General features: G+C 49.6%; 1 protein-coding gene across 3 annotated transcripts in view; it reads left to right on the plus strand.

The window, feature by feature from the left end:
- Positions 1 to 13,235, plus strand: part of LYST (lysosomal trafficking regulator) — a 138,296-nt gene that overhangs the window by 65,136 nt on the left and 59,925 nt on the right. For all 3 annotated transcript variants that reach the window (XM_078596535.1, XM_078596536.1, XM_078596537.1), the window contains 8 exons: positions 2,571 to 4,932; positions 6,495 to 6,732; positions 8,037 to 9,191; positions 9,685 to 9,846; positions 10,433 to 10,607; positions 11,321 to 11,571; positions 12,364 to 12,430; positions 13,072 to 13,181. In XM_078596535.1, coding sequence (XP_078452661.1) covers positions 2,571 to 4,932; positions 6,495 to 6,732; positions 8,037 to 9,191; positions 9,685 to 9,846; positions 10,433 to 10,607; positions 11,321 to 11,571; positions 12,364 to 12,430; positions 13,072 to 13,181 — 4,520 coding nt within the window. The remainder of the gene's footprint in view (positions 1 to 2,570; positions 4,933 to 6,494; positions 6,733 to 8,036; positions 9,192 to 9,684; positions 9,847 to 10,432; positions 10,608 to 11,320; positions 11,572 to 12,363; positions 12,431 to 13,071; positions 13,182 to 13,235) is intronic.

The following is a 13,235-nucleotide window of genomic DNA, read 5'->3' on the forward strand; positions in this document are numbered from 1 at the left end:
AAAATAAAGCATATTCAAACGCAGCAGTAGATAACATTTAAAGTAAACCGGAAAGACAATAGTTGTTGTCCGTTGCATTGTTGCAGCTGTGGTGTCATTTGAAAGCTCGGTGATTAGATAATGTGATGTCACAAAGATGATCGCAGGGCGTGGGAATGTATGAAGTACAAATAATTCAAAATACCACCAGTAAGTAAATAATAAATGCCATAATCGATCAAAAATTCCATGATGATTTTGGTAGTAATATGTTACTGGTGCATTCTGTAAACTACTATATGAATGTAAAATAACTAATGAGTAAATAAATAAAAATCAAGTAGTTGCCATCTCTCACAGTTGTGCGATTATAACAATCCACCCAGCATTGTTCCTGACCATCACTGTTCCTGATCATTGGCTAAGATTCCTTTTGGTGGTGTCTTAGCGCGTCTCAACGGTTTCGATTATGTTACTGACCTGCGTATGTTCTCCCATGTGCTCTTCATTCTGTCTCTCATTGTCAACACATAGCAATGACTGCAACAAAATAAACACTTGAATCGAAAAAAGTATCACATAATAACTTGGCAATGATGAATTATCCTGAAACCCTGCGTGGCTGTCATTATATTAGGTTTAAAAAAATGTATTACGAAGAATATGGTAGATCAAATTGGAGATTTCGTTTTTATGAAAATAGATGTATCACTGCACATTTTAAAAATGTTCATGAATGTACAGATGCTGACAAAAAAAGAAACCTATATAGAGGCATACTCCTGCATATGAAACCCCTGTGGATAAGGCTAAATTAATAACGCTGTGATCAACGTTTTGAAATACAAATACGGATGGCAATCCTCATCAAGATATCCACTTATGGGAGCCAAATGTTATGCCCAGCTTTTCATCTTGGCAGCTATAAATAATTCTCGACAGTTCATTGCATTTCTATTGAAGCAGAGATTTAAAAAAAAGCATCCGATTCCTTTATGAATATTGTAGAGGCGGGCTGTGCTTCCTCGTGTAAACATCGTTTCGTGGTCTCTAAACGCCGGCGTCACGGCTAGCAGAGCTCACAGGCACGCCAACGTCTCTCCTTTACACTGGGCCCAGTGGTGGAACAAGGCACAAGCAAGAGGCTAGGGCCCTAAAACGCTCAAGGGGCTCTGGATTAATGAGAGAAAAAATATATTCCAGCTCAAAATCAGTTCCAAGGAAAGATAATTAATGTAAACAAAAAAAACTCTTATTTCTCTCCTGTCAGTATCTCTCTTCTCTCATATCACCACACCTCTATTCTTAGTTACATTTCTCAATTGATGGGCAAGGAGCCCCAGTGGACTAGCTGCTAGCACCACTGGTCAGGCCGTCCACGAGACTGACGTCACGAATGGCCTCCTGTGCACTGTCTACATGGCCGCTCCTTAAATGGCCATACTCTCATCATTGTCATTGTGCAGAGTTGCTCACTGTGGCAGAGAATTATTTGGCTATCAATGGGGGAGCCATTCATATTCCACTCAGAAACTGGAAATGTGGCTTTTCTTCCAGACATCAATGTCAATAACCATCAATAAAGCTTGTTATATTGAGCACAAGGACTGGCCTGCCTGTCCGTCATTTCACATTGGGAACTTGTTCTATTTTGCATCACAGATTTATTTTCCAATTTTCTGGTTTGTTGTAAAACTAGCAAAGACCTGAACTTTTTCTTATTATTAAAAATATTCTCATTCAGTGTATTTTACAAAGTGCATAATTGTCATGTTGAAGTTGTAATTTAATACTAAGTAAGATTGAATTCTTGACAAGGACAGAATGTGTATTACGCATATCTGAAATGTTTTACCTCTAAAACATTTAAATATATTTTTTCTTATATTTTTACCATTTTAATATTTGGGAGCTATAACATACAACGGTAAAAACTCACTGCAATCATCAAATGATGATCATTTGAAATATGAATGCTCATCATTATATTGTGCGTTATTGTATATATCGTTCATAACTTTAAATGCCCTTCTGCACTTTCAAAAGACATTGTTATCTTCCTTTGATAAAGACCTTGAGAAAGATATGCGTTTTTTTTAATGGTGAGAGAATCCTCATCTGATTTACCACACAAATCAGATATAATTGATGATCAAACAAGCCTTCAACCCTTTAGATCAACACATATTTAAAATGTAGCAAGAGTCCAGTTCAAGGTCGACACTGCTTGCTCTTTATAGCAAAGACAAGCGGTCAACCAGCCTACCTGAGCGATGGACCTGCTGCTGCTGCTGCTGCTGCTGTGGTGGGTGAAATCCACTCGGCTTAGGACAGCAGAATGGAGCTGTCCATCTGCTGCCCCGGCGGTCTGGAAGGGTTTGCCAATTGAAGTCCAATCACCTGTGACAACCAGTGATTTTAAGACGAGACTAAATACATGTATCCTCTGTTTAGTTTAAATTAGTTTAATTTTCTCAGCGCCATCCATGCTTCCATCTCAGCTTTGCGTGATAAATGTGTTTTTTTTTATATATATGGTGTGTGATAAATGTTTTTATTGATTTGAATGTCTTTGTTTTTTGTTTTTGCAGCTTACCATCTTCCACCCCTCGGTGAAAATCTCTTTTCCGCAAGCAGCAGCCAGGCCTTCTCACAGCCGCAGCCCAGCCCTAGCCGCAAAGGCACGGCCTTCCCCCTCTCGGGGCGGTACAACTGCAGCGGTGGCAGCGCCAGCCGGAAGCACCGAAGGCACCGCAAGGGAGGGCCTGGGCATGAAGCTCGAGACAAGGCCCAGGCGCCGCACGCCTCCACCGACTCCGAGCTGAGCTCCAGCGAGCGCCCCACCGCTGCCGCCACATTGCTCGCCAACTGGAGGCAAGTGGCCCCCAACCGGTCCCTGGCATCAACCGGCCTCTTCACGTCCGAGGACTTTAGCCCGCCCAAGCCCGGAGGGTCGTACCCGTCGCCTCTGGGCGAGTCCCTGGAGAGGTTCGGGTGCGGCGGCGCCGCCATGGAGGAGCAGGCCGCTCGCCTAGCAGACGTGGAGGCGCACGTGCAGCCGAGCATCGAGACCGAGGTTCAGAGGCTTCCGGTGTGCGAGCTGGACGTCGTGAATGCCAACGACCCGTCCGGCCTCGTGCTGGGCCTGGGGCGGGACGCTCACGTTGCCGACGGGACGCCCTTTGAGCTGTGCCGGGTGCTGCTCTCTCTGCTGGGGAAGCTGTGCGAGGCGGAGTTGGCGTCGGCGACGCGGGGCCAAGCGTCCGTGTGTACGGTGCTGCCCTCCCTCCTGCGCTTCCTGTCGGCCCTCGGGGGCGGCGACAGGAATTCGGAAACGGGCGTCATGGCCGCCGGGTGGACCGGCGAGACGGTGGCCTTCGTGCAGCGCATGCTGCTTCATGCCGTGCTGCGCCTGCTGACCGCGACGAACGCCGCGCTGCACGGGGAAGCCGACGGCATGCCAGACGCGCTGCGCACCGCGGCGCTCGACCTTCTCAACGCTGCCCGTCTTGCAAAATTGGGCCTAGAGCGACCCAGGGCAGAGCCCTTTGCCCCCAGGCTGAAGCGGACTTTAAAAGAGGTTCAGCAGCAGGAGGAAGAGGAGAAGCTGGCCCTTTACAAGTGCCTTGAGCCACAAGATGAATCTAAAAGTAGATACCATTGGTTGCTTCTCCTGCCAGAGCTTATCCATGCGACCCTGCAACTTATGCTGCGGTACGTACAAGCAGCCGGTTCTAATCCCTTTCTGCTGAATCAGGCAGTGGATTTGATTCAGGAGTTCGTCAAGCAGCAGGGGTTTGATCTCCTGCAGGAATCTCTGGTTGACCTGGAGGCACTTGTGTCATCTGTCGCGACGCAACAGCAGCAACGGCAACACCACCTGTTGCTCCCTTCACCATCGCTGCCGATGGGCGCGCTGGAGGTTCGAGATGCCCGGGTCTACATCCGCATCCTCGTAGATGACATCACTGAGGTTATTAGCGCCCTAAAGAAGGCTCGAGTGGAGCAAGTATACCCGGCCAGTGGCCATCGGAAACGCCACCACCATCAGCCATTCCACCACCGAGCGTGCCCGCAGCCCAGCTGCCCCCAGGAACACCATCACAGCGACCTGAGCGGCCTGCCCATGTGTGCCTTCACCCCCAGCCGAATGCCGCTCAACCCATTCGAAGAACAAGACGACGAGGGCAGGGAGGATGCCGCGAGCCTTGGGGCGACGGGCAAGACGACGGACGGACTCTGTTGCGTGGCCATATTTAGCGCCCGCTGCCTGGCGATGCTGGAGTCTGTGCAAACATCTGAATTTGCGCTGCGTGTCCTGTCCGGCACAAGCGGAGCGGGTGTCTGCTGTTGCCTGGACCTGCACGCGGCCCTGAGGCCCATCCTGCGCAGCCTCTGGTCACCCGTCGGCGCCGGCAGCAAGGCGTACCAGCAGTACGCGCTCGCCGTGCTGGGGAAGCTGCTGCTGGATCAGCTGGGGGGCAACCACCAGGGCAACGTGGACGGCAAGCCCAAACCCTCGACGGCGTGCCAGATCTGCGAGTCCGCCGCCGACGACGACGGTAGCGGCCTGGATTCGGCGGCGCAGAGCGGTGGCAGCAGTCCGTCGTCCGCCCAAGCCGTCGACCGGCCGCGTCGCTGGGAGGCGCTGGCGGCCTACCGGGGCCCCGTGCTTGGCGAGGCCGGGCCCGGCGCCGCCCTGCTGGTGGCTAGGCACCTCTGCCATCTGGCGCGGCGGGGCGGTCCGGAGCTGCGGCGGCAGCTGTACGTGCACGTGCTGTCGCCCGCTATCCGGCAGGGTGTGGAGGCGACGCAGCACGCCCGGCAGCTGGGGCTCGGAGGGGAGGCGGCGGCCGGTGGGTGCGTGCACGCGTGCCACCTGCACGCCCGATGCCCCTCTCCGCAGCTCATAAGGAAGTGCCTGGAAGCCGTGCCCGTTCTGTTGCAGCACAGGTGAGGAGGCCCAGTAAAGTTAGGCCCTTTTACGATTTGTTATTGTTGTTTAAATATATATCTGAATATTTTTGATCTGATTGAATGAACATTCTTGAAGAAAGAGATTACACCAGTATGGATTGACTTACTTATAGAACTAAATGTGTAATTTGTAAATCATTCGTGGCCAGGTTGCCTTGCCTGGTAGGATGGGGAAAGTTTTGTTTTATTTGTATCTGTTAGGGTGATTTGTTTACATTTCCTGTATTTTGCACTGTCGTTGTAACGTTCTTACCCACTCTTACTGGACATCTGTGAAAAATAACTTTATAGCTCATCGGATTCCTCCAGTGTAAATAAATATTCTGATTCTTAAATCATTAATCAAGGTTTTTTGCTGATATAAACCTCATTATTCTGCTTGACAAAGTAGTCGTTTTTTAACACTTGTTAGTCTAGGTAATTAATCACTCTTACATTTTGACCGACCACTAAAGTGAAATCTATTTAATGTATTGTCATTGTTAACAAGGTCACATATCTCACATGTAATGTGTACAGCGCAATTCACATAATGGCGTAAGGATATGGCTATCGCCTGTCATTACCGCTATTGCTGTCTGCATATTTAATTCAGAGGTACCTTCAGGAGGGTCACCCAAAATTACATATTCCTCAACATTATAATGTTGAAACTCTTCGGAATGCCTTAAGTTTCGTGTTAGCGCACCTGTTTGTCAGTTATCTTACTTAGAGGGCAGTCTGGACAAGTTAGGGCGAGGAGAATTCATGAGCGAAGCGTTCCACTTCTTCGTCTTGCTATTTCACAAGTTGACAAGTCCTCCTGTTGTGTTCAACTCATGTGACGTGTTACCGTGTTGCCATTTTTTGCTTATGTTTGAAAAAGTGATTACATAATTGCACCATTCCTGGCACAAAAAGGGGAGAGAAAAATCCCCCCCCCCCCTTCAAAATGCCGTAAAAACATTTGAATTGAGAGTCTTTTTTTTTCATCTTAAGAACTTGTCACGAGAGCATGTTGGCGTGATCACGATGTGGCTATTGTTCAACATTTCACGGACTGCTCCTAGTAAGAACTTTAACCCGTCGTGACTTTAAAATGTACAAAGTCATCCCGAGCCATTGTCGAGGCTAAGCTCGCCAAGGACCGTAACACAGAGGCATTAAGAGCTGACAAATCACATGGTTGTGATTAAAAATAAATGCTTTTGCTTTGCTTGTTGGTGAATGAGGTCAGATTATACCCTTTCTGTTTCACACGATAGTATGCTTATTTTTTGTGATCTCCAAAAGCAAAACACATACATTTAAAAAAAGTGATTTAAAAAACATTTATACAGTCACTTTAGGTTGGCATCGGTCTTCTCAGTAATGAGACCAAACTGTATTGGAGAGCCACACCCCAGTCTCTAACCCATTTCCTCAGTGGATTAAAAGTGTATGTTTTGGAAGAATCTGTCAAAGCATTAGACTGTTTTTCATATGACTCACAGCTTCCACAAACCCGGCAGTTGAAATGGTGGTGGTGGGGCGGGGGCTGATGATCCCCCTGTGCGCAGGTCGCTGCTGGAGCTGTTTCTTGTCAGCGACGGCCTCTCCCAGGTCACGGAGCTGCTCTTCCTGGAGGAGGTCAGGCCGGCCGCCCTTGCCGTCTTCCACACTCTCATTCTGGCCCTGGAGGGCCAGGGCCCCGAGGAGGCCGAGGGGCCCGAGCCCGTGCAGAGGAGCAGCGAGGCCTCGCAGCGAGACGCCGCCAACTCCGCTCACTTGGCTCCCGACTCCCCGCAGTCCGACGAGGTACGCGGCGACGTAACGTGTCGCTTCAACAAGAAACGATCCCTAACAAGCTTGGAGTTGACAAAAATATTATAATGATGCGATGATTCCTATCTTGGCTCAGTTGTTTAGCAATAAAAATGTATTCCTATGCTCCGTGATACATGCGTCGCATCGCGTGTATAAACATTTATTTTGTTTTATACTTGATGCAAATGATCTAAATAAATATTACTTCTACACGAACTGCCTGAAGGAGACAAACAGTAGAAACGCAACATACAATACAAAGGAGACAATAGGAACGAGCCAATAAGGGAATAGGTTCATTGAATCGTGAACCTGAATTGTGTGAATTCGCCAAACGTTGAGAAGGTAAAATGTAAGAAGCCTCGTGAATGGAGATAGCCGGGTAGCCCAGAGGTCAGATTACTTGAGCTGGTGTCAGTGATATCTTGGATTCTAATCTGGGAAACCACCCATGTGATTAAACTGGATTCTGATGTGTAGTGATGGGCTCAGCTGGGTCACCAGTGACACCAAAAAAACATTGTATTACATTCGATGTTCTGTTTGTTTTGGCCACATTCTGAGATTTAAAAGTAGTGGTCGCATGACAGTTATGCCAGTCAAACTGTTATTTATAAGTCTGAGAATTAAAATAGTGGTTTAAACGTCGGAATTAAAATAGCAGTTTGTCATGCGACAAGCCCTTTGCAGAATACGTGCTAAGATGCGACCCCTACTGTTTAAAGGAAAGAAAGGCCACTGGAAGGATTTTCCAGAAGTCCTGCGAAGAATCTCTTCCGCAGGCCATTCCCTGTCACATGTGTCCCGTCATCTCAACAACTGGGATCTTGAGTGATCCAGTAAATAAAGTCCTTGTTTTGCTAGAAACATGTGACCATCATACAAAAATCCGGCATAAACATACAACATTGTACAGATGATGACGGGATAATTTTCTTTTTTGCGATAGTTGTAGAGAAACAGTCCATCTGATGATATTAATGTATCCACGGGATTGGATGAAATAAGAGCCAGACTAGCTACTCACATGCATTCTAAGTGGAAACAGACAGATACTAATTGTTTATTTTGTTATATTGCTATAATGTGCTTCCTTGCACATTAATTGGTAGTTTTTATGTTCACAGATGTGTGGGAATTTTGCTTCACATATTAGACAATTGTTTACGCACTTTGATATGCAATGACATGTGGGGCACATTAAAATCATCCAATAATGACAACGATGGTAAAAGCTCATGGTTGCAAAGTGGGTGCGCTCACATCATGCTGCGTGTGACCGTGGCTGTGTCCAGGCGGGGGCGGGCTCGCGCAGGAGGCTGAGCCGACTCTGCGCCGGCCTGCGGGATGGCCACGTCACCCCGATGAGACGAAAAAAGAGTCACGGGGACGGCAGCCCCGAGTTCCATCACAACAATCACCACCACCATCAGCACCACCACCACAATCAGCATCATCATCAGCAGCGAGCCGCAGACCTTTTCCTGTGCGTGACTCTGCTGAGCGTGACGAGGGACGAGGGCGGGGAAGACTCCACCGACCGGGACTCAGAGGACACCTCGGGCTACGACAGCACGCCGTGCGTCTGCGTGGGCGAGCGCTACGGAGCCTCGTCCCTGCCCCGACTCTCGCCCGATTGCGCCGCGCTGCCGACCTCCGACGGCGAGGTGCGCTTGGCGGCGGACGTTTGGGCGTCGTGCCGACGCTTGTGCCAGGCCAGCCTGGCTTTTAGAGGCCGTCTGGCCCGCAGCGGGGCGCTGCAGGTGTGCCGCCGGCTCACGGCGATCATCATCAAAGACCTCTCGCCCTCCCCCGGTGCTCCCCGGCAAGACGGGCTGGCGGGACGGAGGCCCAAGGCCGCCCCCGCAGCCGAAGACAACGACGCCGGGGCTTCAGCCGCCCTCCCGCGAACGCAATCCAACACGTCGTCGGACTTTTCCAGCACTGAGCAGCTGACGACGGAGGTACACGTCGCTGCCGCCGCGCTCTCAGAATCGAGTGAGACCATCACCCAGCAAGAGCCCGCCGATGGCGATCAGACCCTCCGCGCGGAGAGCTGCGACGGGAGCTTGCAGCGGCCTCCCGACGACGATGGCGACGACGCGGATGCCCCGGACGCGGAGGTCACTCCGACGTCGGAAGCGGGCGACGGGTGGCCCGCGTCGTGTAGGAGCTCCAGCATCGGCACGAGTAAATCCGAGAGCGTGGGACAGAGGTTGGACGGGCACGCGGCCAGAGCGGCCGACGGGCACGCGGCGCCGGATGTAAAACGGGAAGCGACGAGCAACAACGAGGAAGGACGCTGGTGTGCGTGCGAAACGGAGAGGACGGATAGGCCGGATAGGCCCGAGCTGGTGAAGATCAGGCTTCTGGAAGCCCTGCTGGCTGTCTGCCTACATGGCTGCACGCTCACGGGCAGCCAACAGAGGGACAATGACCTTCCTGGGCAGGTGCGTGCTGGAATGAACAACGAGGTTTAAATTCAAGGAAAATATGCACGTGTGATTGTAACCTAACACTTTTTCTGTATTTATTTAGATTTTTATAATAAAAAATATATATATTTGAGTCACTTTTAGAACATTTCTAAAATCTAGTATTAAAAATTTTTATTTTATATATGCTTTGGGGAGTGGTGATGCAGTGGTTAGTGCCCTGCGCTATGAGCCCGGTGACCTCTGTTTGATTCCTGGGTGTGACGAACATCAGCTACGAGCGATGTCTGAACCGGTTGTGGGCCACCCTGCACCGAACAGCAAACGATTCCCACGTCCAGGGGTTGGCTCTGGAGCCGCATGCGGTGGCTCTTTAAAGACCGCGCCGTGACGTTATTTATTAAGTAACCACCGTCTCGTATTCACCACACGGTGCGTCGCGGCTCTTGAATATTGATAATTTTTTTACCGAGTGTGACGGCCATTGCTTGCGCTGGGCTCTCGGCAGGGCTTTTCGACGAAGGATCTCCTCAAGGAGCTGTGGGGCCTGCTGGCGGAGAGCGGGCTGCTGGCCACGGAGCTGGCACGGCCACTGTGCGAGGCCCTGCTCCGTGTGGCCCTCACGGGAGGCCCTCCGGATGACGCCCTGCTCGATTTCGACGACAAAAAGGTCGGCAGTCTAGCTCTAGTCGATTGGCATTGTACGTACGTATGTATGTTGAACTTCTTTCACACCGTACGTAGCCGACTGTGCTAATCTGAGGTGTGGGGGAAGGACAACAAACTAGACACAAAAAGCAGTTCTAAAGATGCATCGCTCCACAAAAAAAAAACTTTTTTTTGCTGCGGTTGTCCCACCTGATGACGGAAGCTTGTGTTGACTCCAAAACGTCGTGATTTAATTTAGTTATTTTAATTTTTTATTTTCACCTACGTGACTTTACCGAAAGAACCATAGAGTATGGATCCTTGAAGTCTCGAAAACTTCAAATCGAGAAAGAACACATCACTAGCAGGGATTATGGCCGATGACCAAGGAAAGCGTTATCCAAAAGATGAAACGCATCTAAGAGGACATCCACCAGGCGGATGGAGCGATGAAATCGGCTTGTGCCATGTATCGTTAGATCGCAGAACCATGGGAGATTGCGACGGCTAGGGTTTGATCGCGGCCGACATTGATGCAACAGTCATGATTTCACCGTGCGCCGGAGTGCGTGTCTGACCCTTGCGCCGCGTGGTTTCTCGCCGAGCAGCGCGCGGACGAGGAGCTGTTCCCCCTCGATGGCGAGTGGAGCGCCGACCCGTTTGACGACCCCGAGGAGGTCAAGGGAATGCAGCCGGAGCACTCGCCAGGGGGCGGCTGCAGCGGAGAGGAGGGCGGCTATGAAGCGGACAGTGAGAGTAACCCGGATGACAACACAGAGGAAGGTAAGCAATGATTCGATGCGTGTGTATGTATATATCGGAGGCGAGATTATATCAGCCTCGGCTGGTATGCAGGACGTCGTGGGTTAGATCCTGACCCTGACGCCTGTATATTTTGAGTTTGCATGTTCTCTCTGTGGTCGCATGGATTTTTATCCGGGCCCTCTGGTTTTTCCCTCCACATTTAAAAACATGTGCTTAGAGTATTTGTCTGCTATACATTTCCACATAAGCCACTTCGTTGATCGATCATTTGCAGCCAGGTAGTTTCTGAAAAAGAGCTATATAACTCAGTGGGCCTTACCTGGTAAAATATAAATAGTTCATAGTTTATTTATAGAATCGATGCAGCATTACATGCCCCAAAGCAATAACGCCTGCTCATTCTGAGCTGCATTTACTCCACCGAATTGTCTTGGGAGACACAGATTTGTTTCAAACTTAATGAGCAGCCACCGTCGTGATTTTATTGCCCATAACCTTTAAATTGCATGGGTCCCAAACTAATTTTTGTAAATGCACACAACGAGCTGCGTTGTGGTGTCAATTGAAATTCATTGCTCATGTAGCAATCGCTTAGGGGTTGGAGGCTTTTCGAAAACAATCGTAGACAAGGCAGAGTGCGAGTGGCTTTTCACAAATCATTTCAAACTCTATTGCAAAAACGTTCACTCGCATTTGCCTACACGGTTCCGGCTGCCTGTGACGGGCGGCAGGCAGCAAGGACGAGTCGGCCCCTCGTTTGGCCCCGGGACCGGCCTTTCCTTTGGGCATGGATGGAGGGCCAGCGGCCTGCGCCAGCCCTCAGCCCCTGCCGGGCCAGCTGGCCTACCCGGAGCTGTGCGTGCTGGTGCTGAAGCTGCTCGCGGCTGCTCCTCTCGAGCTCTCTGTGGCCACCCGCGTGTTCCGCACCCTGCTGGAGATTGCCCGTGGCGGCGAGCAGAACCGCGTCGCGCTTTACCAGCAGGTTCGTCCGTCACACCTGGGAGCCGGAGCACCCAGTTCCCAACTCACGGCACTTTTTGTTGTTGTTGTTGTTGTTATAGAATTCAGTGTAAAGCTATCGGGGTCGATTAACGTTCCATCGTTCTCCGATTCACTCCGGTCACTTGCGCGCAAATGAGCAATATAATACGATTCCGTCTAAATGCAACTGCATTTCGAGATGCTATACAGAACAGTGGAACATGGGCATTCTGGGGCAACGATGGGAGAAAGCCGACCTCCCACCCGAGTGCGGGTTCGCTGAGGCCTTCGACAGAGAAAGCCTTGGGTTTGTTGGTGTCATGGAGAGTTCAGAAAGAGAGAAGAGTGACATGAGAGTGCATATCTTGAACACGTTTATGCTGTATAGTTTATATTCTTTGAGTTTTTCGGTAAAGTCACGTAGATAGGTTAAAATATATATTTTTTTAAACTACGATGTTTCGATCGCAACACATGATGACGACCGTTTGTGTTGCGATTGAAACGTCGTAGTTTTTATTTTCTGTGAACCTATCTGCGTGACTTTATCGAAAGACCCAAAGAATATTAATTCCTGCAGTCACGAAAGCTTTAATTCTGGATGGTTTACTTTCGTTGTGAAACTGAATTTAGTATGCAAGCCAAAATTAGAATCAAGTTGTTATTGTTGTTGGGATTTGATGACCGTGTGTTGAAATGCGAAGGATTGGTACTTTGCGCGTGAGCATTTTAGTCATTGCCTGTGAAAAGCTTTAATTAGGTTGCTGTTCTTATTTGTGGAAATGTTTTGCAGGGAGTGGTCAAGACTCTTCTGATAGGATTCACAGCATTGCTTGGCCAAGCAGATCCGGCTATGAGAGGTGTGAATAAAGGATGGCAGAAAACATTTCGCTCCGTAACAACACAATTGATCGGCATGAAGGGATAGCAATGGTTTGATTGTGCATTCGTTGGGGAAAAAGCTGTATGTATTGTACACATTTTTTTTACGATATTTTAAATTCGTTTGGAGTGCGTCATAGGGTAGTTATGTAACTTTATGCTATATTGGGCGCCTGTGCTTGTTTATATACAGAAATGCGGCATGGGTAATTCGCAACGGCTGCGAGTAAATCTATTTTATATAAGTGCCCTTTGCAAATTTAATATTATCCCCAGGGGAAGGGGTTCGGGCATGAGTGACGAGAGTTGTGTGGAATGGAGAAAAACCCTTACTTTGGAAGTGAGCATTGCATTTTGAGAGGCTGTGCACAAAGAGATAAAAAAAGGCTTTGAGCGCAGAATGTTCAAACAAGTCCTTCTGCTAAACTTTATCTAAAAGTAAAAATTCTCGGTCCAAACCGGAAAATATGGACAAACCACATGCGGTGCCGAGAGAGTAAATTACTAATGCACCACGTTTTGTGTCGGAGAATCAACACGGCCGAGCGAGACTGCGTGGCATGTCGTTCTGGCCAACACATATCCCGTGCCTGGTCTGGTCTCGTCCGCAACTGCCCAGAGTGTCAGACGGCGCTGGTGGACCTGTTGGTGGCCATGACGACGAGCCACATGTCCTCCGAGGAGCTCGCCCTGCTGCTGCGCCTCTTCTCGGAGCAACGCCCGCCCACGGTGCTGCAGCCACCGCGCTCAGCCTCTCATTCGCCCTGCACACTCGCCCCACGA

This window comes from Lampetra planeri, chromosome 7 (genome assembly GCF_965212315.1).
Source record: "Lampetra planeri chromosome 7, kcLamPlan1.2.h2, whole genome shotgun sequence".
Taxonomy (NCBI): domain Eukaryota; kingdom Metazoa; phylum Chordata; class Hyperoartia; order Petromyzontiformes; family Petromyzontidae; genus Lampetra; species Lampetra planeri.